Consider the following 21,786-nt stretch of genomic DNA (forward strand, 5'->3'; position numbering starts at 1 on the left):
GAGCCTCTCAGCCCTCCGTGCACAGTAAGCTTAAAAAAACCCCAGGCCTGCAGTGTTTCACAGCCTGCTGTCATGTCTTTCCCTCTCTCTGGGCCAAGCAAACTTGATGTGACTGTGTTAAGGTTGTTTACAAGCTAGAGCAGCTTCCAGTTGACTAGTTTTGCATGACGTTTATTTATAGAAAGCAGACGAGCTGGGGAAGGAGGGATGTATATGTTTTCTCCCAAGGGGAGGGGCTGTCCTGGTGGCTGCACGGCAACAACTGCAGTGTGACAGGAATTGCAGTAACACAACACCTATTTGAACAAAGGTGACGTAGAGGAGAGAAAATAGGGAAATGGAAGCGATCCAAGATCTTGGAGGACTCCAGCAGGCTCTGTAAAGAGTAAGTGAGTTAATCCATTGTCACTGGGTCCTTCGAAGGTAAAAGCCAAGCTGTTTCAAAGCTGGAAGCCAACAACTGATTTAAAAATCAGTTATTAAATAGCAATGTGTTGGTCTGCTCGGGACAGAGAGGGCTTTGATTTGTCTGGGCCTGGTGTCTCGTGCTGGTTCTCAGCCAAGCAGGTCCAGGAGGAGCTAAGCCTCCTTGAGGTGGGGGGGAAGAGAAGCAGAGAAACCTTCTATGGATAGATCCGTGAGAAAGGATCTGTGGCCTCTTCAGAGGAAATTCTGTGGGATTTTAGTCCAAGACTGTGACAGGTACTGCTCTGTTGCAGTTTAAGAGTAGGGATCAGCGCTCAGATCCTCCATCAGGAGCTCCAGAGCTTGCACTGAAGTTTGGTCAATGCCCGGGCTCTCCGGCATCATCCTGCAGATGTCCTTGGCTGCTTCGGAGGGGCACAAGCTGCTCGAAAATAAAAAGGCAGCAGTTGCAGCTTTCAGCACAGGGCAAGTGGAGGGGACCGTCCTCCTTTATACGGTTACCTCCTGTCCTCTGAGGAGCCAGGACTAAGGAGACACCCCCGTTCTGTTCTCTCCTCCGTGCTGGGGATTCATGTCTCGCTTTGTTTAGTAGGCTGGTGCTTGTTTGGGAGGGCGTGCTTTGGGCGGAACGAGCTTGAGGTAGAATTGAGCCAGAGAGGAAGAGTGAGAATTGGACAGTCTTTTAGCCCAGTGACCAGAGTGCTCCCTGAGGGGGGATTAATGTCAGCTGAACAGTCTTTTCTCCGAGGACTTCCTAATGTCTCTCATGCAGGTGTTGGTTGTAAGGCTTAGGTGGTTCTTGTACAAATACTATAATCCAGAATTAGGCCCTGTGATTGCCCAGCTTGGGTAGTCCCAGCTCCGGGATGGCTCGTAGGAGTCCTGCTCTTTGGCTGCCAGACCGTGCTGGCTCCTCTCGATCCGAAACCTACTGGGACGGCTGCTCAGTGACACGAGCTCATGCACAGCTGCAGAAACACCCAAAGCGGGGTGTCCCCTCACCGATCGACCACGCTGGCCCTCGAGGTCCGCTGGAACGAGGACTTGGCAGCTCCCTGGCTTTTTCCTAGGGTGAGGACTAGGGCCAGCGCTGCCCTGCAGCTGGCAGAGGCCCCAGCACAGGGTGGGTTGACTCTAGAGCTCGACACTTGGCTGGGCTCTGGTCCTGAGGGAGCAGTCCCTTTTTTAGTCATCTGGTGGCTTTGGGCTGACCTCTGCTGACAGAGCAGGCAAACGGCCACGGCAGAAGCCGTCGGAGGAAGAGTGTGGGGTCTGGGGCTTTGCTTCAGATGCCCCCCTTGTGTTGAAAGCTCAGCAGATCCGTGCCTGGTATATCCCTCGCCCAGGTCCTGCAGAATACCTGCCCCATTCCTGGCCTTTCTCCACCCCTTCTGTAATGCTCTGCTCAATGCTTTGGGTTTTCCATCAGACTTTTTCCTCAAAGGCAATAGCGTAAATAGGTGGAGTAATCTCAGTAGGGAGCGTTGCTCTGTGCCAGTTAACAGGGCCCTGGTCCCACCTCTGACCTTTTACAAGCAGGTGAGAATGGAGAAGTGGACACTCAGCTTCTGCTTCCTCAGAGTTTCTCTGCATTTCTCCCTTCTCATTCCACCTTCATTAATATTTTCTTTTCCCAAGCACAGCTTTACTGAAAGACTCTCGTTTGGCCTTGTGTCCGGTGTGTAATGTCAGTTCTTCAACAGAATTTTCTTAAATACAAAAATACTTCAAGCCATGCCTCCAGGGGCAAATGGGAATTTTGTCTTTCATGAATGAAAAACTTCTCTCTCTGCAGTTTCAGAGGGGAACTGGGAAAAGTGGTCTCTTGATGCCTCAGCCCAGAGGCCTGCAGCCTCTCAGAAGTGTGTGCAGTGGTTTCCTGAACCTCCCTGGGGCTGGTGCGAGAGGCCTGGGAGGGAAATGGCGCCTCTGACGTGCTGCAGCAAGGGGAGTTCACACAAGGCAGGCATCGGCGTGAAGGGCCGAGAGGCCACGCTGCAACCCCAAGCAAAGAGGCCTGCTGGAAGAGAATGGCGGGACCTCGTGGTGCTTAGCACCTTGACAAAGGGCCACAGCGACTCCCCAGAGCATCCCCTCAAGATTTCTCCTCAAATGATTTGGTCAGCAGCAGATTATGAAACAGAACCCGTGTGCCATCTCCCAGCCCCTTCCCCCCCAGAGGTAACAGACACGCAGAACAGTTTTCCGGATACCTCTGACTCCCCCTTTGTGAGCTCTACAGGAAGGAACCAAAGAAACACAAATAAATTAATTAAAATTTATTTATAAAACCTTCCAGTAGCCTCAGAAAATCAGGAAAAGAGTTTTCTCAGTTACTTAAAAATAAGCCCAAGGAAAACAGTCTCAGAAGATTGCAACCTCTTTTTCGTCCAACACAAAAAAAGGACATTTTCTCCTGCGCTCTAGAAAAGTGGCACCTTTTACCCATGGTGAAACAAGAGTGGTCCCAGTCCCAGCAGAATCACGATAATTTAGGGACTGAAACTTAAGCGTGAGTGTCTCTGGCTGTGGCCGACCTGCTGCGTCTCTGATCAAGCATCCTACCTGGTTTCTTCCTCACTGTCCTGTGGACCTGGTGTGCCAGTTTCTACCTGCATCACGTTGTGGTTCCCAATCTGAACCATTCGAGCATGTTGTATGATGAGGGGTGGGCCGCCTGCTTGACCTGGCATCATGGTGTAGTGGCCTGAGGGGAGATGAAGTGGTTGGAAAGGAGAGGGACCCATCGGAGCAGGTATGGGGTGGCCAGCGGGGGGAGGTGGGTATGGGGTGGGAGGGACAATCGAAGTGGGGGGGCACCACTGTCGGGGTGATTGCTCCAGCAGCTGCGGCCTTGTTGCTGCCGGAGGCACTTGGGGAAGGGAGCCAAGGTTCAGAGCAGCCAAGTTCTGCAGTGTTTGGTACCGTTCCTGACATAGCTGTAGTTTCCTTCTCTGCATCTGGTCCCACATGGCTTTCCTCTCATTGATCCTGCTGGTGGTAAAGGTGTTCTGCACTGTCCTGGAGAACCCAGGAGAGTTCTCATCCAAGGGCATCAGCCCGCCGAGCGTGCTGGGAATCTGACTCCGCTCCAGGGGGTTCTCCTTGGGCACAAAAGGGATGACTGAGTCACGCTTGGATGGTTTCAGGATGGACTCCATGAGAGCAGTGTTTGTCTGAAACATGCACAGGTTGCATGGGAAGTTCTTGGTCAGCAGAAGGATGATGAAAGCAGAGTTTTCCATAGCATCCTGGAAGCAAGTCAGATGGCTGCGTCCAGCAATGAAGAAATCCTCACAGAGTGTGGCACCGTTGGGAACCCCCATGTTCTCCAGCAGGTCCTTGACCCGATGGGCAACGATTTCATCTTCGCTAGCATGCAGGACAACAAAAGTGAAGAACTTTCCATCACGTGGCTCTGATGTGGACACTGGTTCTACAGTTTGGAGAGGAGGAGGCCAGGCTGGAGAGAGGGATGAGTGCAGGGGAGGGGGATAGGATAAGTTGGGATGAGCTCCCCGAAGAGGAGGTGGAAGGGTTGAGGAGAGGGAATGGGTAGGAGGAGGAAAGGAACAGGTTGAATTTGAAGCAGGTGCAGAGTTAGAAGGAATGCCTGCCAGAACATAGGGGTCCTCCATAGACATGTGGGCAGGACCAGTATCCACTGTAGCTCTTGAGTCAGGGAGACCTGTAGATAATTGCTTTTCATCTTGCTTTTTGTCTGTGTTTCCTTTTGGCACGTGAGGTTCTGCTGCCACTGTGCTGGAAACATCACTACTTTCGACGGGCTGGTTCACAGCACCCATGGTGGGCAGCTGCGGTTCGGGAGTAGGGGGACTTGGGTGACAGGAACTGATCTGCAGAACTTTCTCCGGTCGGGGGACTTGGGCACCTGCGTCCTGCCCGGGATGAGAGTTGGGTCTGCTGGCCCAGCTTGTTTCCTGCGGGCCGTGGCTCTGTCTGTCCCCGTCGGGCTGTCCAGCACCGCTGGTGCTCCCCTCGCACAGCCGGCTGGGCTGGGGGACACGCTCGTGCGAAGAAGGCTGGGTGTGAAAAACGACTGTCGGTGACGCACTGATCTCAAAGTGGCTGGGGAAGGAGGGACTCCTCCAGGAGCACAAGGTCTGTGGGCCTGAAAGGTCCGAGTTACCTTCAATCTGCACTGGAAAACTTCTCACCACATAGTTCGGGCTGGCCGTTTTGAGAAATCCTACGCCCGTATCAGATCTCAGCATCTGAAATTTGTCACCTGGGCCCGTGCTGATAGCAGAGGCGTGTTCTTCCTCGTCCTCGAGCGCGCTGCTGTTGAGCCTGTCCCCCTGAGTTTCCTTGCTGGTGTTGCAGGCTCTGGTGGCAGCCTGGCGGGCTTTGTCCATGGCTTCATGACTGCACAGTTTTTCCTCCGCCAACACCGAGTAGATCTGTGCCAGATGCACCATGGCACCTGCATCCAGCTGGGGAGGCTGCAAACCCTCTCCGTCTTCCTGCACTCCTGCAGTGCCCAGTTTGGTCTGGTGGACATACTGGGCTGCCCGGTTATCTCCCAAGGTATCCAAACAAATTCTTGCATCCACTTCTTGCCCCAGAGTAAGCAGGACCATGGCTTGCAGTAATTTGCTGCTGGGCCCAAATACCAAGTGCTTCAGTTTGTGTTTGAGGCTAAGGAGTTTATCTTGTGGGATCTGGGATAGAATATCAAAAACGTCCTCAAAGCTTGGCTGGAGCTCGGCGCCCTGTGCCATCTCATCAGCTGGTGGCCCAGGCGATGGACTGAAGCCGCATGGATGGAAAAAGCATGTTATGGCCCTTGGAGCGAAGGTTTGTTTCCCTGCGGTGCTCTGTGACGCCCTGGTCGCACTTCACGCACCGCACCAGCGATAGCTCTTCGCTGCCCAGGGGCTCATCTCAGAACCGGGATACCTCTGTCCTGAGGAACCTGCGAGAAGAACACGGGACAACGTTCAGAAATAGCGATGTGGGGAGCTGGGGGGGCCCTTGCAAGGCTCGCAGAGCTCCCAGCCTCTCCCTCACACCTCTCAAGTATTTTTGTGTCTATTCAGGTCTGCCAGCGCTCCATGCATTATTCCAACTCTGTTACGAAGCAAACAGCACGTTCTTTGCATTCATTTCACATCAATTACAACTATTTTAAAATAATTGCTGAACTAATGATGTATGGAGGTAAATCCAAGTGTTTGTCTCCTCCAGGGAGCTGGTTCCAGGGGCCTCGCAGGCTCCTTGCGATGGGCAGTTGAGGAACAAAGCACGCGTAGAGGGAAGCCCTTTCAAATCGCTCGTGCCAGGAGGGTTGATAACCCACAGGCCTCCTCTGTCGTGCTGCCTAATGTAATTGTGGATATTGTATCTCCGTCCACATCTCATCCCTGAGCCCTGCTAAACCCTTGCACTCACCAAAGGCCTCTGCCTGGGGTTAAATTAAAGAGCAGAACTTGTCCGGAGTGGAGGAGCAGGCGGCTGGAGGGTCCACGGGCAGCGGAGAGGGACACTGCTCGCAGGCACTGACTGACCCTGGTGGCAAAGCTTTCCCTATTTAAAGGGAGCACCAGCAAATGCCTCAAAATAGCTCTCGACCGGGGAAAGTTTATAATTTCAAGTTGCTTTTTTTATCTCATAAAAATCCTCCAGTTGCCCAATGAATGAGCTCAAGCCGAACCTGAGGAAGTTGCAGGCTCTCTCCACGAAAACCTCTGATTCAGTGAAACGGCGGGAGGGGAGGGGAGGGCAGAGGCCCGAAACGGCCGCCGAGACCTTCGCTGACTCACCGCGACGCCCCGCTCCGCGCCCCGCGTCCCGCCCGCAGCCCTTCGGCCTCGCCTCGCCCGCCGGGCCCCGCGTCCCCCGCTCCTTCGCCCTCCCCCGGCAGGAAGGGAAGGGAAGGGAAGGGAGAGAGGGAAGGGAAGGGAAGGGAAGGGAGAGAGGGAAGGGAAGGGAAGGGAGGGAAGGAAGGGGCCAGCCTACCTCCGCGGCTCGCCGGCCTCCCCCGCGGGAGAGGGCTGGGGCAGACGGGAGCGGGGCGATCGCGGCCGCCGTGGGCCCCGGGGACCGCCCGCCCCGCCAGAGCCTCTCGGCCCACGAGGAAGCGGCGGGACCCGGCGGGGAGGAGCGGGGCACGGCCGGGGCGGAGCGGAGCGGAGCGGAGCGGAGCGAGGGCAGCCCGGAGGGAGCCCGGCGGGGCAGGGCAGGGCAGGGCCGGCCCGCAGCGGCGCTGGGGTGGCCGTGGCAGGAGCGGCTGGGCCCGGGGGAGGTGCCCCCGCGCACCCCGGGGACGGGTTCCCCCTCCCCGGTGTATGGCCGGGGCCCAGGCCCTGGTGCCAGGCTCCGTCCTGGGGTACGCGGTGTCCTCGGCCTGAGCGCCTGGGGGTGGCGGAGCCGAGCTGGCGGGGGCAGGCTCGGTCTGGGAACCGACCTTTCCCTCTGGGGAGAGGCTTGGCGTTATCTCGGTAAAGGGTCCGTGTGGTACGAGTGAGGCTGGACAGCTAAGGAGGCAAGGGCAGAGCAGGGGTGGTTCCGATGCTGAACCTCAGGAGTACAGGCAGAGGTCCCGGGGACAAAATAGTGAAGATACTTTTCTGCTTAGGCAGAACAGGGGATCTGCTAAAAGCATTTTTTTTTTACCTCCAACCAGATCAAGGAACATGCAGCTTGTCCAGAGAATTGATTTGTTAAACGCAAGCTCCTTCCCAACTCAGGCTAAGGGGAGAACATAATGCCGCAGCTTTAGATATACACAAGAAACAGATACTTCTTTGATCGCAGGTCACACTTTATTCTGAAGTCTGCTTGCCATTATTCCAGCCTTAGCACAGGGACTATGCCAGACATAAGTTACCAAAATAAGTTACATTAGAAAGGATTACAAAGCATTGTTTGCTGGAAAAATAACCAACACCTATCTCCCCTATGTTAATTACAGGGTATCCTATTTACGTGGGACAGTAACTCCTGGCAAAAGCTGCCTCATTTGCCACCTCCTTAATGGCTGCAAAAGGTTTCATGCGTGGAGTTGCTTACACACACACAGAGGATCCCTGAAGTCATTCAATACGACTAGGAAAGATAATCCCACTGCAAATTGGCATGCTTAAGAGAAAATCCCACCTTGCTAAGTGTTTCTCTATGAAAGAAATAGTATTTGGCTGACGCATAAAGAGAAGTCTCTTGCCCCTGGCTGTTCCTGGTTTGCTGCAGGGCCGAGCCTCACCGGAAACACAACAAGCAGAAGGGAAGTCGTGTCTGTAAGCTATTTTTAAACTTGCAGGAGGAGGGAAACAGTTTCAAAGGTCAAGTGCATCGTCCTCTGATGATCTCTGCAGCTTTGGTGAATTAAAAACAAATCCAACATCAAAAATAAGTTGAGACCACTTGTCTCCCATGACTTGTCTCGGCAAGCATTAGCCATTCACGCATACAGCTGGGCTGACTTAAAAAGCTGAAGTACAGGTCCCCATCTTCCCTTTCAGTACAGCAGCAGGATTTAAAAAAAAAAAAAAAGTAAATCAAGATACGGAATCACCCCCTTGGTTCTTGAATCTCCTTGCAAACTACATCTTACTGTAAACTCAGCCTGAGACAGTGAGAGAGCAGGAGGCACTCTTGGCACAACTGGCAGTTGGACACATGGTTAAAAGATAAAGTGCTGTTCTAGCCAGGGAGCCTTGGCCAGAAGAGCTGGAATTTTTCAGAGGTCTTCCTCTGGTGCACTAGTTTTTGTCTCCTTTGCAGCCAGTGCCACCTCTATGTCTTTCTCTGCCTTCTCTTCCACCTTCTCCAGCACTTCACACTTTTCCCCCGGAATCGGGTTTGCTCCCTTTGGTTCTTCGGGTGTCTTAGCCACCTCTTGTGATGATGTAGCCTTTTCCAACATGGGTGATTTTCTATCAATCACCATGTCTTTCTTCTGCTGCTTTCTGCTATCCTGTGACACTTTAGCCATCGCCCTGAAGGGACCCACCAGCCAGTTTAGAGGGGTGTTGTGAGTTACATACTCAAACAGGTCATCTAGGGACCTTCCGGCTTCTGCCACACAGTCTTGGCTCTGGGTCAGGGTGGTGCTGGAGAGGTCCTGGAAAGACATAGCACTGTGAAAAGAACTATGGAGCTTGTGGATTTTTCGAGTGGCCTGATACACAGCTTCTTGGATGTTGCTGGGGAGGCCTTGGATGCTGGCTTTCAGATTCTCATAAACAGGTTGTAGCTGCTGGGTGATGATATGCAGCATAGCTAGAGTCCGTGACTCTACCTGCTGGGGAAGAGATAAAGCTCAGTTACTAGAGCAGATGAGATGTACACCGTCCACAAAAGGCTGGATTAAATACGCCCTTCTAGGGATACCTCTGGTTGGGAGGCGGTTTTGACTTGGTTTCCTTTGGGTTGGGTCAGGCTCCAGTCCACCCACAGCTGATGGAGCTTCTCCTGCCCATCCAGAAGCTTCTGGCCAACCTCCTGTTTCACAGATTCAATCTGATGGGAAAAGTGAGAGGATCAGCTGTATTGCAAGCACATGCAATCAGAGAAGCACAAGCGCTTCCCTCCCAGGGAGGGATCCAAGATGACATGCAGCCGGTACAGGATGGAGGAAGAGCTTCCATCTGGATAGTAAGGCAGGAAGGCTACAGACAGGAGGAAAAAGGGAAAAGCGTGTTTGTACCAGTTTTATTGCCAGCTGTAGTCGTGAGAGAGTATCCTGGGTGCTTTGCTTAACACGCTGCAGTTTGTTCAGGGAGTGCTGGTAGGCTCGGTGGCGGACTTTGTTGGAGAGGGAACCCAGACGCACAAAGTAACTCTGTTGTTGTTTCTGCTCCTCCACAGAAGCTATACCAAATCCCTTGACAGTGGTGGCCAGTTTACCTGGAGGAAACAAGAACAGAGATGCAGCTGTGCTCCATTCCCCGAGCTGTAAGGAGGGGGGAAGAGGTAAGATCACCCCTAGAAAAGTGTGAAGGCCAAAGCTTGCTGTGTAAGCAGCAGAGGTTTGTAGTTGCTCAGATGTTAAAGGTAGGCTAGTCCCTGCTTAGCGTGTTCTCTTCAGATAAGCAGACTTCACAGATAGGTTGAAGCGTGCACCCATGTGTTTATTTGCCTTGAGGCTGATGGGCAAGGACCAGCTAGCAAATGCTTGAACTCTGTCCCATGCCATGTGGCAGGTCAGTGTTGACAGACAGACAATTTGATGACAAATTCAGAGCTACCTGTCTGCTTCGGAAGATGAGTCTTGCAGTGTCAGGTGCTCTCTAGTCATGTGGGAAAGGATTTGCATTTACAACTGCCAGCAAAGTATTTTCTCACCTAGTTCCTCCTCTGTCATTGGGAGGTAGTGATCCACCAGATCTTCTGATATACCCAGGACAGATTCCACACCACCTGCCACCGCCTGGCTCACTGCCTTGGCTTTGCTTATGCTGTTGGTCACCACTGAATTAGTCATCTCCACACCCTCCTGGATAGCCTCTTTGCTCTGCTCCAAGGCTGTACTTATTTTGCTAGTTATGGTGCCATATGCAGCATCCAGAGCTGTATTGACTGTAGAAGTGACCACTGATTTGGTCTTCTCAACACCATCCTGAACAGCCCCTTTGGTTACGTCCATTGCTTCGGTCACTGTGTTGGTCACAAGATCCTTCGCACCCTGGGCAGCCCCTACAGCAGCAGTAATAGTAGAAGCAACTGCAGACTTGGTCTTTCCAACGCTGTCCTCCACAATGTGTTTAGTGAGATCCACTGCCTCTGTCACCTTGTTAGTCACAAGGTCCTTGGCACCTTGGGCAGCTTCCACAGCGTTGACAATGGTAGAAGCAACTGCAGACTTGGTCAATCCAACACTGTCCTCCACGATGTGTTTACTGAGGTCCACAGCTTCGGTCACCTTGTTAGTCACAAGGTCCTTGGCACCCTGCGCAGCCTCCACAGCATTGACAATAGTAGAAGCAACTGCAGACTTGGTCTTTCCAACACTGTCCTCTACAATGTGTTTACTGAGGTCAACAGCTTCGGTCACCTTGTTAGTCACAAGGTCCTTGGCGCCTTGGGCAGCTTCCACGGCATTGACAATAGTAGAAGCAACTGCAGACTTGGTCAGTCCAACGCTGTCTTCCACCATGTGTTTAGTGAGGTCTACTGCCTCTGTCACCTTGGTAGTCACGAGGTCCTTGGCGCCCTGGGCAGCCTCCACAGCACTGTTAACAGTGGTGGTGACCATTGACTTTGTCAGCTTGACGCTGTCCCCAACAACATTTTTAGTGAGGTCCACAGCTTCAGTCACTTTATCAGCCATTGCTTCTTTTGCCTCACAGGCAGCGTCCATGGCAGATGTCACTTTGGTAGAAACCAGCTGCTTGGTGTCTGATATTACCTACAACAGGGAGAGGCAGAGAAAGATAATTTTTTTTTTCCCCTGAAATTGCTTTTGTCTCCCTGAAGTAACTTTTCCATATGGCTAAATTGTGGGAGAGCTGGGGAAGTCAGTACACCTGTGTTTGCGTGGACATGTTCACTTCCACATGCTGAAGGCATCTCTCCAGCTTTCATCAGCTAGCAGTGCCTCCTCTAGCTCCTGTCAGGGACTGACCTGACAGAGTAGTGCTGCTGAACTTTATTTCCCCATATTCTTCTGTACCCATAACAGTTCCTTCAAGCAAGAGATGAAGTCCTGGCTTCCCCAGGAAAAGCCTTTACCTTACCTTATCTGCTGGCTGTTGAAGAAAAGGCAAGTTCTCCTCCAGTTGATCCAGTCCTTTACAGGCATATTCATTTACAAGCGCAACTAGAAAAGACAAAGGTACCACTTCATTTGTCAGTTTGGAGAGAGGTTTTTGACCCTACAATGGCCAATTCAAGACACACTGAAACAAACAAACCAAAAAATCACCATTCTGGGGTGGGGTGTGTTTTCTTAAAAAGTGAACAAACCCTGCAATTTTGCAAGTTCAAATAGCCTCCATTCTGCCTTCCCAGCTCTCTAGCTATTGGCAGCACATTGCTCCAACTGGAATGTAGTACTTGCCCCTGGTGGGTAGGGCGACTGGTTTAAAGGGTCGAAAAGTGCTGGGATGAGACAGACTGAGCTAATAGATGGACACAGCTATTACCAGTTGGGATGCTCGTAACTTGGAGTGACAGAGAAAAAGCAGGGAGTTTTTGCTTAGTGACTTAAAGAAACCACAGACAAGAGGCCAGACTTTGTTTCTGCTGCTAACAGTTTCGTGTCCGTGAAATTCAGGGGGTTCATTGAGCCGCTGGGAGCTGCTGAGTGGGAGACTCTGAACTAACTAGAACAATGTGCTATAGGAGATGGATATCACCCAACGGGCGCATGAAACTCCCCTCCCCACCTATTCCTCTGTGTAGAAAGGGTCACTCCAGCCTCTCCACTTACTTTGTGGCTCAAGTTGGTTCAGGATGGGCTGTGCCCCACCGACCATGCTGCCTACTGCGACAGCAGCCACAGTCTCAGCCACATTGCAGACACCACTGAGGTAAGGATGAGTCTCCTTGGTATAGTTGTAGGCAGAGGAGACCAGGTTAAATGCAGAGTTGAGCAAGGGCAAGCTGGTTACTCGATCGACAGCGCTCTAAAAGCCAAGAGAAATAAGTGACATTAGAGACCTGCCTCAAGCTGGTGGGTGAATACAAGCCATGTGTCTATCCAGAAAGGTCCTAAGGGGACATCCAGTCCATCTCCTCATCCTTCTTCAACTCAGAGTTGAAGAGACTCATCCAAAGACCACTAGCAAGTCAGCAGCAAGCCAGGATTAAAAGTGTAAGCTCTGGGCTCATGAATTCTGAGTCACACTGGGTTTCAGGACCAAACCCAGATGTGGAAATAGGACCTATAACAGCTCACAGTTCAGAATTACTTGCATTACTTGAGCCAGCCCTGGAGTCTTCTTTCGAGCAAAAGAGTTCGCTTCTGTATTAACCAAGTTTAGATTTAGTCAGAGCCTCACATGGTTAATCTTTCTGCTACTCCCAGCCTGGTTTTGAGGTGCTGACAGAGGTTAATTTACCAGCAGGTAGGTTTAACTGTTGCATGTTAGAGTACAAGCAGCCCTGGCACCTACCGCTTGCTGCTGTTCCTCAGTCTTTAGCAGATCTTTTTTTGTGGTCTTTTCTGATGCCATACTGAATTCAACTGCAGCTGAAAGGAAAAACAAGAGTTTAACAGCATGAGTACAACTTCATTTCCTCCAGTGAGTCAAAGTCTCAGCAAAACTGGTGAAAAGCAGAGGGCAAAGTTGGCCTCCATCATTCAGCATGTCCTAGGAACATTAGTGTGGCATCACTAATCTTTCTTGCAAGGGTGTGAGGGTATTTAAGAAGCTCCTTGATTTATGATGTGCAAATATTTATGTAGGACAAGGACTGTGCTCAGTCACCTCCCTCAATCCCCAAATACTTTAAATCACCATTCTACTTATGGCACTGCTGATAACATTTGACTGGCTTCAGAGTTGCAGGTTAGAAGTGGATGAGAACTATCATAGCCATCATATATTTTCTCTGCTAGAGATACTTCTGGTTCAGCTTCTCGCTGCACGGGCTCTTTGCTGGCCAAGGAGCGGAACGCTTGAAGGAGAGATGCACCCTGCAGAAGCGGGGCTAATGGTGGGAAGAACGGAACGTTGTCTCACTCGATTGTGACAGATTACTGTCCTTCTAAGAAGCCCTGCTGAAATGCAGCTGCAGCAGGGTTTGTTAGGACAGTAGTATGAGTAATTTGTTAGTTTTATTTTTTCAAAGTGTGGCAAGCTCCAACAGTTTAATAATGGAGTTTAAAACCAGAAATATTTATTTTGAAAAAACTGTCTGAACTTGCTTAATATCCTTTAAGGGGGAAAAGCCTCAGATTTCCCCCGCTTTGTCTGAAGCAGAGATAAGTTTTGCAATAGCTTAATCCATTTTCCTCTTTGGGGAGAAAAAAAAAAGACTGGCAGGATTTGACCTCCAGAAAGGCATCAGGGCCAGAGATGCTGAAAAGCAATGGGCATGTTTTACCTTCTTAAAAAGCGTTCAGTGTTTATAGCCCCTTCCCTCTGAAGGCTCACTCCGGAGTATCCTTTGCAAAGGACATTGAGGTGAGAGTCATTTGAGGAGTCATCCCACTATGCCTGTGTTCATGGTGGGGAACTTTTATCAACTCCCTGACCACTGCCAACTCCAGCAACACTGACAGTCTCACAGCTCTGGGAAGGATGTGAAAATCCTTTGAAGTTTTCCTGGAAGAGTGCAGCATTCTGCCTGGCTACCTTGGACTTGCATTCCCATCCTACTGACCAGCTCGGGAGGAGATCTCTCCTCACTTCTTGTGAAACCAAGTCGCAGAAGTATTCTCATGACATAACGGGATTAAAGTTCAAGTATAAAAATTATGCAATATCTTGAATGGGTATTGGCTTCCCCAGCATAGCCCTAGGTTGGTATCTGGACACTCCAGTATCGTGCGATAAATCCAGGATTACTTCTCAGCCTTAGTCAGGCACGGCAGGGATTTCAGCATATTTGCTCTTTGGTGCAGTGTCGGCTTTTCTCTCCCTTGCCAGTTAATTCCTATTCTTAGAATTGCTACGGCATTTTCCGATGGAAAACCCTCAAACCCAAATTCCTCACAAACTGCATTCCCAAGCCAAGCACTGCTCCAGGCTCACTGGCAGACTTTACCCAAAAAAACCCGCAAACTTGCCATCTAATTTGTGACAGAGACCATTGTCTTGTTTCTTGTGTTCTTTGACTTGTGTAAGGTTTTTATTTTGCTGTGGGAACAGGAACAGAGAGCTGGGGAAGGAGTAGTGAAACAAGCATTTGTTAGCCCTGGATGGACTATGGGTAGAGCTCCAGGAGACATCTCAAAAGGCAACTTGGCAGGATGTCAAATATGGATGCATTAACTGTGCGATTAGTCAGCATTTTAGTGAGATTCGAGCAAGGCAGGGAGGCAGAGTGCCACATGTCTGCTGCAGAAGTTGTCACAAAAGCTGGGACTTCCAGCCTCTCAAGAGAGAATCCCAGAGCAAACGCTCTTCTGCGCATTCCTGGTCACCACCCTGCCCAGGGGGCTGCCTGGTTTAACAGTACAGCAAAAAATACAGCTTGAACTTTGTCAGCCTGGGAGAACTTCTGGAAAACTGATCCAAAGAAAAGCAGGGTTTGAACATAAAGTCCCAAAGTCCACAGGGTTTGCTCAGTTAGTGGTTATTCCTCTTGCTGTGCTTTAGGGCAAGTTTGTTGGTTTTTTGAAGCCCAGTAGGCTGAATCAGTCTGCAGCCCTGTCACAGGATAAAGCACAACTATTTCAACACCATTACGAACAACCCCTTTGCTCAGTTATTTTGCTTCTAGACAGGTGGGAAAAAGTCAAACTGCAGAGTGTCTTGGTGTCAGGGTTAGCGCAGAGGTGCACTGCAGAGGAGAGGAGAGGGCTCTGGTTGCCAGCATAAATCAGGAGTAATTCCTTGGCTGACCTGAAAACTGGTACAAGGTTAGAATCAACCTCTGAAGTAGTAGGAGCCCATCTCCATTATGGATGCAACTGTGTCAGTGAGAATCCTTGCAGCACAGTCATGTTAGAACACGGTTTGCTTTCCACTGCGTGGGAGGAATTGGGGTGTGTTGCAATGCCAGTGTTTGTGATGTGGTCAAGTCTTCAGGAGCCCACAGCATGGTTTTGTTTTCTCTTTCTCTCCCCTAAAAAAGTGCTAAGCAGATGTTGTTTCACTTCAGAGACTGCAGGAAAGCACAGTGCTTAGCGGCTCTGGGTCAGTTGTTTCAGAATCCTTTGGAGAAAGGCACAGCTTTAAGCCAGGGTAGTTGGAAGTGAGAGTCCCAGCTGGCAGACCCCATGCGTGAGAACCACCAGGAGGAAAAGCAGAAACATCATCCTTGTTTGCTTTGTATGAAAGTGATAATCAGATGATTTCATACCATTGCTACATCAGAAATTAGGTCACTGCTGGAGAAAGTTCTTGAAACGGGTAGTTTCAGAGAGATGAAACTCCTCGGTGCACATTTCTAGCGTGGCACAACAGCTGAACTGCTGATTGTTGCCCAATTCAACACAAGTCTGGGCTCAGTGAAACAGCGAGGGCCGTGGCACCAAAACTGCCGGGCTGCTCCGCTTTCCCTGCCTCGGTCGGACTGTCACAGCCAGTGCAACACGCTAGCCTGGCAGATGAGCAAGTACTTCCCTGCTGGGGTAAGCACCTCCCTTGATTTCTGTCACTCTGACAATGACCAGTATACTTAAAGCTAGTTCTTGAGCTTGTGTAAGGATTTATTTTCCCTGTGGAAAGAAGCTCTGCCCCATTTTGATCGCCTGCTGGTATGTTGTCCTGTGGCAGAGAGGTAGGATCTTCTTGTTCAGGAAGGTTTTCTCCCTTCCAGATGTGTTTTACCGTGGGAAGACAGACTGAGCCACAGCGAGCATGCCTGGTTCAATAGCTTAGCCAGCAATTCCTTAATGACCATTTAGGAAAACAAAGCTAAATGTATTGCTTTAGATAGGAGCAGGGAGGGCTAACCAGGGCAGAGGTATTAATTTGTGGTTAAAGCACTTATTTACATTCTTTTTGAGATTTACCACCAATACCCCAGTTACCATAAACACAGAACTGGGTCACAGGGTGTCTGCTGCAGTGGGGAATGGCACTGCCCGCAGCCAAGAGTCATTTGCAAATGCTCTGAGGGCAGAGTTAGTTTTAGGAGGAGGATCAGATGATTTTCAGCTTTGACCTTAGGACATTAGTTTCAGAATTGCTGGTAGAGGTGCCCATCTAACCTTTCTGGAAAAAAACATCAGCGTTAGGGAATCTCAAAGATTAAAGCCACTTTTGCAGACGGAGGCAGGGCTTTTCCCCCCACACACTTCCAATGGAAATTAAGCACCAGCCAGTGTGGCCATTACTAGGTCAGTAACTCCCTGGGACAGTGAGTGCATAAGCTATGAAAGCTACTAGAATTTCGAGACATTTTAGGAAAGAGGGAAGGGAGTTTAACACAGATTCTTACCTTTCTAGTACTTTCCATTTACCACTTTTTCCATGAGGATAAAACTCTGAGTTTCAGATGGAAGCTATAACTTGCAGAGCAAGCAGCGTGCTGCTCTCTAACACACATTTCCATCTGGAAGTTTCAGCAGAACCAGCTTCAGTAATTGAAGTCCTTCACAGCCCTACACAGTTTCAGGTAGTCACAAACCACATTTAAGAACCCTTGTTAGTCTGGAGAAACACTAAACTAGTTTGCCAAGTGCTCCCTCCAGCAAGCTGGTAGAGCTGTGCGTGGCTGCAGCCTCCCTCTGCAGACACACAGGACTCTTGAGTAAGAAAGCAGTTACCTTGTCACTCAAGCCACCCCCTTCATTAACACTATTATCATGCCTACACCGAGCGATCATGTGAAATAGCTACGGGCAGGTCTGGCAGCGCTGTCAACAGGAAGGGAATGATCCATCTGCCTCCTGAAGCACGTACCCGCTTCCCCCAACATCAACACAAGCCAGCAGTGATGTCCAGGGTGCACATCACGTGCCATCCTGGCGTGGCTGGGTGGGAGAGCCACCGCCTGGGGAGCCCCTCGCACAGCTTTGATCTTCAGCAGACAAGAGCTTTCAGACCCCAAAGCTGCTCAATCACAGATCAGAGACCCACAGTGTTACCAAGAAGGTAGGAATAAGCCTTTAGGGAAGGGTTTGAAGCTTTTCAACTCTTTCCCAAGGCACAGCAGATGCAGCATAACACCATAAGATGTCACCTTTGGCCTCAAAAGGCCAAGACACCCCCCCCACCCCCCTCCAGCTCTGTGCTTTCCCAGCTGCAAAAGCCCTGAGGGCACAGATGGGGGATCACAGCCCCTCAGCAGGTACGTGTTAGCCTCAGTGCTCCCCAGGGCCAGGAGCCAAGGGCTCCAGGTATGGAGAGCCCTCTCTGAGCCCACCCTCCACCCTCGGAGGGCTGCAAAGAGCCACCTGAGGTGAGGGGCAACCTCAGGGAGCCCCCGGCCCCAAGCCAAGCCACGAAGCCCATAAACACCTCCCCGCCAGCCCTGCCTTGCCTTGCCTTACCTCCTCCTCCTCCTCCTCCTCCGCTCCCCAGCACTGACAAGACAGGGAGTGCAGGGCTTTGCCCCGCATAAATACCCCAAGGGCCTGATAAGCAGCTGAGGGAGCCAATTGGGACGCTGCAGATGCTGGCCTGACCAATGGGGAGTGGGCGGGAGAGGGAGGGGTGGGAGGTGTGTGTGGGGCGGGGCGAAGGAGGCAGGTGAGGGGCTTGGGGGGGCCTGTGGGGCCTGATGGCCGTGGGGTGGGGGTGCTGCTGGTTGTGCCCCCCGAGAGGGACGTGCCTGCCGGGGTGGCTCAGAGGGCCCTTGCGGAGAGCATCCACCCCCAAAGGTTTTGGCCTTGGGGCCGTGCCGCGGGGCGCGTTGGCCGGGGACGTGCCCCCGGTCATGGTGGGGTGCGGAGGGACGCGGGCGCTGGAAGTCGGTGGAGACCTACCCGCGGCTGCAAACTGGGCCCAGCCCAGCAGCCTGCAGGCGCCGCTCCCGTCCCCGTGCCCCTGCACGCCCGTTGGGCTGCACCTCGGAGCCGGATGATCCTGCGCGGCACCGCGTCGGCCCAAGCGCCCTGCCTCGCTCTTGGGAGCCAAGAAAGGCCTGGCCAGAGAGCGAGCTGCTCCTGCAAAGGCCTGCTCGCAAAGGGGTCTCTGGGCGGGTAGGGGTGCGGATTCGAGCGTGGGGATGGGCAACGTGTCCTCAGCCTGGTGCTGGAGCTGCTTGGAAAGAGGGTGCTGGGGCAGGAGCTCAGGCCCTGTTCCCCAGGTCGGAGGATCCGTTCCCCAGGTGGGCACGTGCAGGGTCGGCCAGCACCAGCAGGCAACTTGGGCTTGGCTTTTCCCAAAGAGCGGCTGTGTTAGCGGCCAGGAGCACCGTTGGAAAGTCCGTGTATGGGTGGTGGGGCTCAGATGCCAACGCCTGCTCTTGGGCTGCTCCGTGGCATCGCAGACGTTGCCAAGAAGCCCCAGAGAAGCAGGACGTGGGGTCTGTGATGTGGAAACATCACTCAGCCATAATGTTTTCTTGGCAGATCTCTCCTCCCTGCAGCATGGGCGATGTAACTACCTGAGGAGTAGGACATGCTCTCCCGCTGTCAGCCCATTCCTGACTACAGCAAATACATGATGGTGAAATGTGCTGCTTCTCAAGTTCGCTGTGATTTTGAAGATAGGGATTGTCTTTTATTTTTATACTTGCAGAGGGCCCAGCAATGCAGGACTCAGCCTAGCTGGGAGAATTTTGTGCTTTTTAATAGAAATAACAAATAATGAAAATTTTAGTTAATGCTTTGCTTTTCCATTTGTGCCTTTTCATCTTCAGATCTCAAAAACTGGTTTGAAACCATCAATTAAGCTTCCTGTTGTCTGTTTTCAAGATCAGTGTGGGAGGAAACTGAGGCACAGGTAAGAATTATCTGAAGTCTTGTAAAGCTGTTAAACTGAGTCACCTTGGCTTTGGCCAGTGAATGCAGACCTTGGGTCTCATTTCTGTATTGCCCACAGTAAGCCATGAAGGCAGTAGGAGCAGGAGGTTGTCAATGGTTTTGAAAATGTGCTGTTAAGCTGACAAAAATGTAGACAATTGCCACTTCTCAGCTTTGAGGTTAGAAGGAATCCCCCTCCTTACTTGAGTCAGACTTATCATGGAGTTGTTGCCTGGAGAGACTTCTGGAGGAGGTCTGCTGCTGGAGACAGGACTATTAGCAATGCCAGGTCAGGTCAGCTGTGGGCTTTGTTGAGCTGAGTCTTGAAAAGTCCCAGGAGTGGAGATCTCCCACAGCCTCTCTGGGTATTGGATCCATTGCATTATGATCCTGATGAAGAAGCAGTTCCTAATGTCCACTCTGAACTTCCCCAGCTACAAATTGTGGCTTTTGCCTCTTGTTTTACCACGTGCACTGCTGAGAAGACTTTTTACACCTTTGTCTGAGTGACATAAACTTCATATTCTAGCATCACCTGGGAACCTTTCCTCTAACAAACTCCCTGGCCAGGCACAGTCCCTCCTTTGATCTCGTTCCCTTCACAGAGCAAGTTGCAGATTTGAAGTGTTCAATGTCTTGTACTAAAACTGAAGCTGATTAGCACGTGGTGGCTTTTATAGGTTGTGATGTGTGTAGGGGAAAGAATGGATGTTCTTGTCTGTCCTCTGAAGATCTGATGAAATGTTGGCAGGACCCAGGAGTCAAGACATTAATCCTGTGTTTTTTCTGAAGGTTGGCCTGTCTATGGACAGTGGCCGCATCCTCAGGTAAAGCGTCAGTGATGCAAATTGTCAGTTAGTTCGTGGGTGGGAAGTGCCTGAGTAGGCCAGGCCAGTTGCAACAGTGATGGTGAAAGTCTCATGAGGCGGGTTCTATTTCATCACCTAAGTGGGTAAACCAGCACTATCTGCATGATACCCCTTCATGTGGCTTGTAACGTGGCACAGAGGGATGTGAGCAGAAGTGGCAAGTGGTTTGCGTGAGATAACATCGGTAATTATAATTAACGAGACTGTTTAATATCTAAAGTGCAGCTTTAAATACTAGGTCAAAATACCGATGCTTGGAGCTCCTGCTCAGTGGTAGGCCTGCCCGCGATGCCAGAACCCTGAGAATTTGGAGGTTGCTATTGCAGAGCAAAGGTTTGCATGAGCATTTCTGTGATTCTTGCTACTGTATAAACGACACCTATTTAAAGCCAAGATAAAATCAGTTCTAAGAAGTTTGGTGGGCGTGGGAAGGGCGTAGGAGGAAGCAGAGAAACATGTTTGGGGAAGAGAAAGAGACTTGTGTTGGCTGGAGTGAACAAGCCCCGTGGCCCTGGGCAGCGCTTCCCACAAAAGGCAGCATCGTGTCAGTAACTGCGGCCTTTGTGCAAATGCTGCAGCATCAAGACACGGGGCAAATCCCTCTGGTAATCCCTGGGTGTAAACCCTGTCTCCTGTCCCTCTCAGCAGCCAAGAGACCCTGCTCCTCTGCAGCCCTGCTGCTGGCTGACAGCTCTCGTCTCAGCCGTGTCCTGGGGTCTGCGTGTGGGCGAGGCCTCTCCAGCTCTGTGCTTCTCAGATGTTCCCGTCTTGTTTGGATTTCTGTTGAGCAGGAAACATGCAGGTATGTGGAGGACTTGGAGGATCAGGCCCTTGTGTTGGCTCCCCACTGTTAGGCGCAATTCCTTTCCCTGCTCTTTGGTGTGTCACAGCTCAACATTGTCCCTTCGGGGACCAGAGGCCACATGTGACACTGAAGCATCCCGTCTCCAAGTGTTCATCTACTGCAACGGAAACGATTTTGTTGATCTTCCGTGGCATTTACTCCATCAGTAACCTGCCACGATGCCGTGGTCACCTTCCCTGGGGCAGGCACAGGCACAGGAAAAGATGATTCAAGGGCGAGGCGTGCATTGCTTTGATTTCTGTTCCTCAGTTAAGTCAAGCAAAGCCCTTGGGCTTCCAGCAAACTGCTTGAGAAGTTCTGTACTGCTGAGCTCAGGTGTTCCTTAGGAGCTGCAGCTGGAGCCGAGCCCACTGAGGGGACAAGTCAGCCTGTGGTCTTTGCCGTTCGTTGCTGTGCAAAGTCCACATGATGTTTGCTGACAGCCCCATCTGTCTCCACTGCCCAGAGGCTCTGCTTTCTCATGTTCCTGTCTTCCTCTCCTCCACCACTTCCCCTTGCTGGGAGTGAGCGGTCCTTGGGGTGGCAGTGGCAGAAATAGTTTCAGCTGGTCACATCAACTCAAAACATTCTTTCCCCCTTATGCTCCAGCTTCCTGGCAGCCGCAGCAGTTGTTGGTGCTCATCACAGCAGCCTTGTCCAAGGCCGCAGTCTGAAGGAATGTTGAGTGTCCTTGAGCTGGTCCTGCAGCGCCGGGTGTCTGGATCCAGAGCAGAGTGATGGAGGCAGGGCTGTGGCAGAAAATGACTCCTTGCTGGATCCTGTCCTACGCTGCCCGTCCGTTAAGTCTCTCTCACCAGACTTTGCGTGACGATCTCCGAAGGCAACGGCCTTCAAAGTGCCATGGCCTTCTGAAACCAGTTCTCCAGCGAGGTACCAAACGCTTCGGCCTCCCAACAAACCCCCCTGGTCTCGCCAGGTGTTCAGAGCGCTTTCCTAGCTCAGGGCACGCCGCAGCTCTCTGCTGCCCTCACCCTGCATCAGCAGAAACAGGACTCGCTTGTCTCCTGTTGCCTGGCTGCCTGTCTCACCTTGAGGGTTTCCCAGCCCCTGCTTCCCTTCCCAGCAGCTTACCTACCCTGGCAGAAGGGCAGCAGGCGGCAGCAGCTCAGGCAGGTTTCTGCCCTGAGCCCCAGACGGCT

At 51.6% G+C, this 21,786-nt stretch overlaps 2 protein-coding genes across 3 annotated transcripts; both read right to left on the reverse strand.

The window, feature by feature from the left end:
• Positions 1–2,787: 2,787 nt before the first annotated feature.
• On the reverse strand, positions 2,788–5,238 carry TICAM1 (TIR domain containing adaptor molecule 1). Its single transcript, XM_009961522.2, has one exon. It carries the CDS (start codon positions 5,166–5,168, stop codon positions 2,988–2,990), a length of 2,181 nt encoding a protein of 726 aa, XP_009959824.2. The 5' UTR covers positions 5,169–5,238; the 3' UTR covers positions 2,788–2,987.
• Positions 5,239–8,125: 2,887 nt separating this feature from the next.
• LOC104352222 (perilipin-3) lies at positions 8,126–12,572 on the reverse strand. 2 transcript variants are annotated; one of them, XM_086477555.1, is made up of 7 exons: positions 12,504–12,572; positions 11,819–12,014; positions 11,124–11,206; positions 9,733–10,795; positions 9,095–9,294; positions 8,779–8,907; positions 8,126–8,686 (listed from the first exon to the last, which is right to left on the reverse strand). In XM_086477555.1, exons 1-7 carry the CDS (start codon positions 12,561–12,563, stop codon positions 8,126–8,128), a joined length of 2,292 nt encoding a protein of 763 aa, XP_086333681.1. In that variant the 5' UTR covers positions 12,564–12,572. The 2 variants fall into 2 exon arrangements, with proteins under 2 accessions (XP_086333681.1, XP_086333680.1); XM_086477554.1 differs by having other exon boundaries at positions 8,126–8,689; positions 12,504–12,563.
• Positions 12,573–21,786: the final 9,214 nt, after the last annotated feature.

Source organism: Leptosomus discolor, chromosome 24, assembly GCF_034619465.1.
Source record: "Leptosomus discolor isolate bLepDis1 chromosome 24, bLepDis1.hap2, whole genome shotgun sequence".
NCBI lineage: Eukaryota > Metazoa > Chordata > Aves > Leptosomiformes > Leptosomidae > Leptosomus > Leptosomus discolor.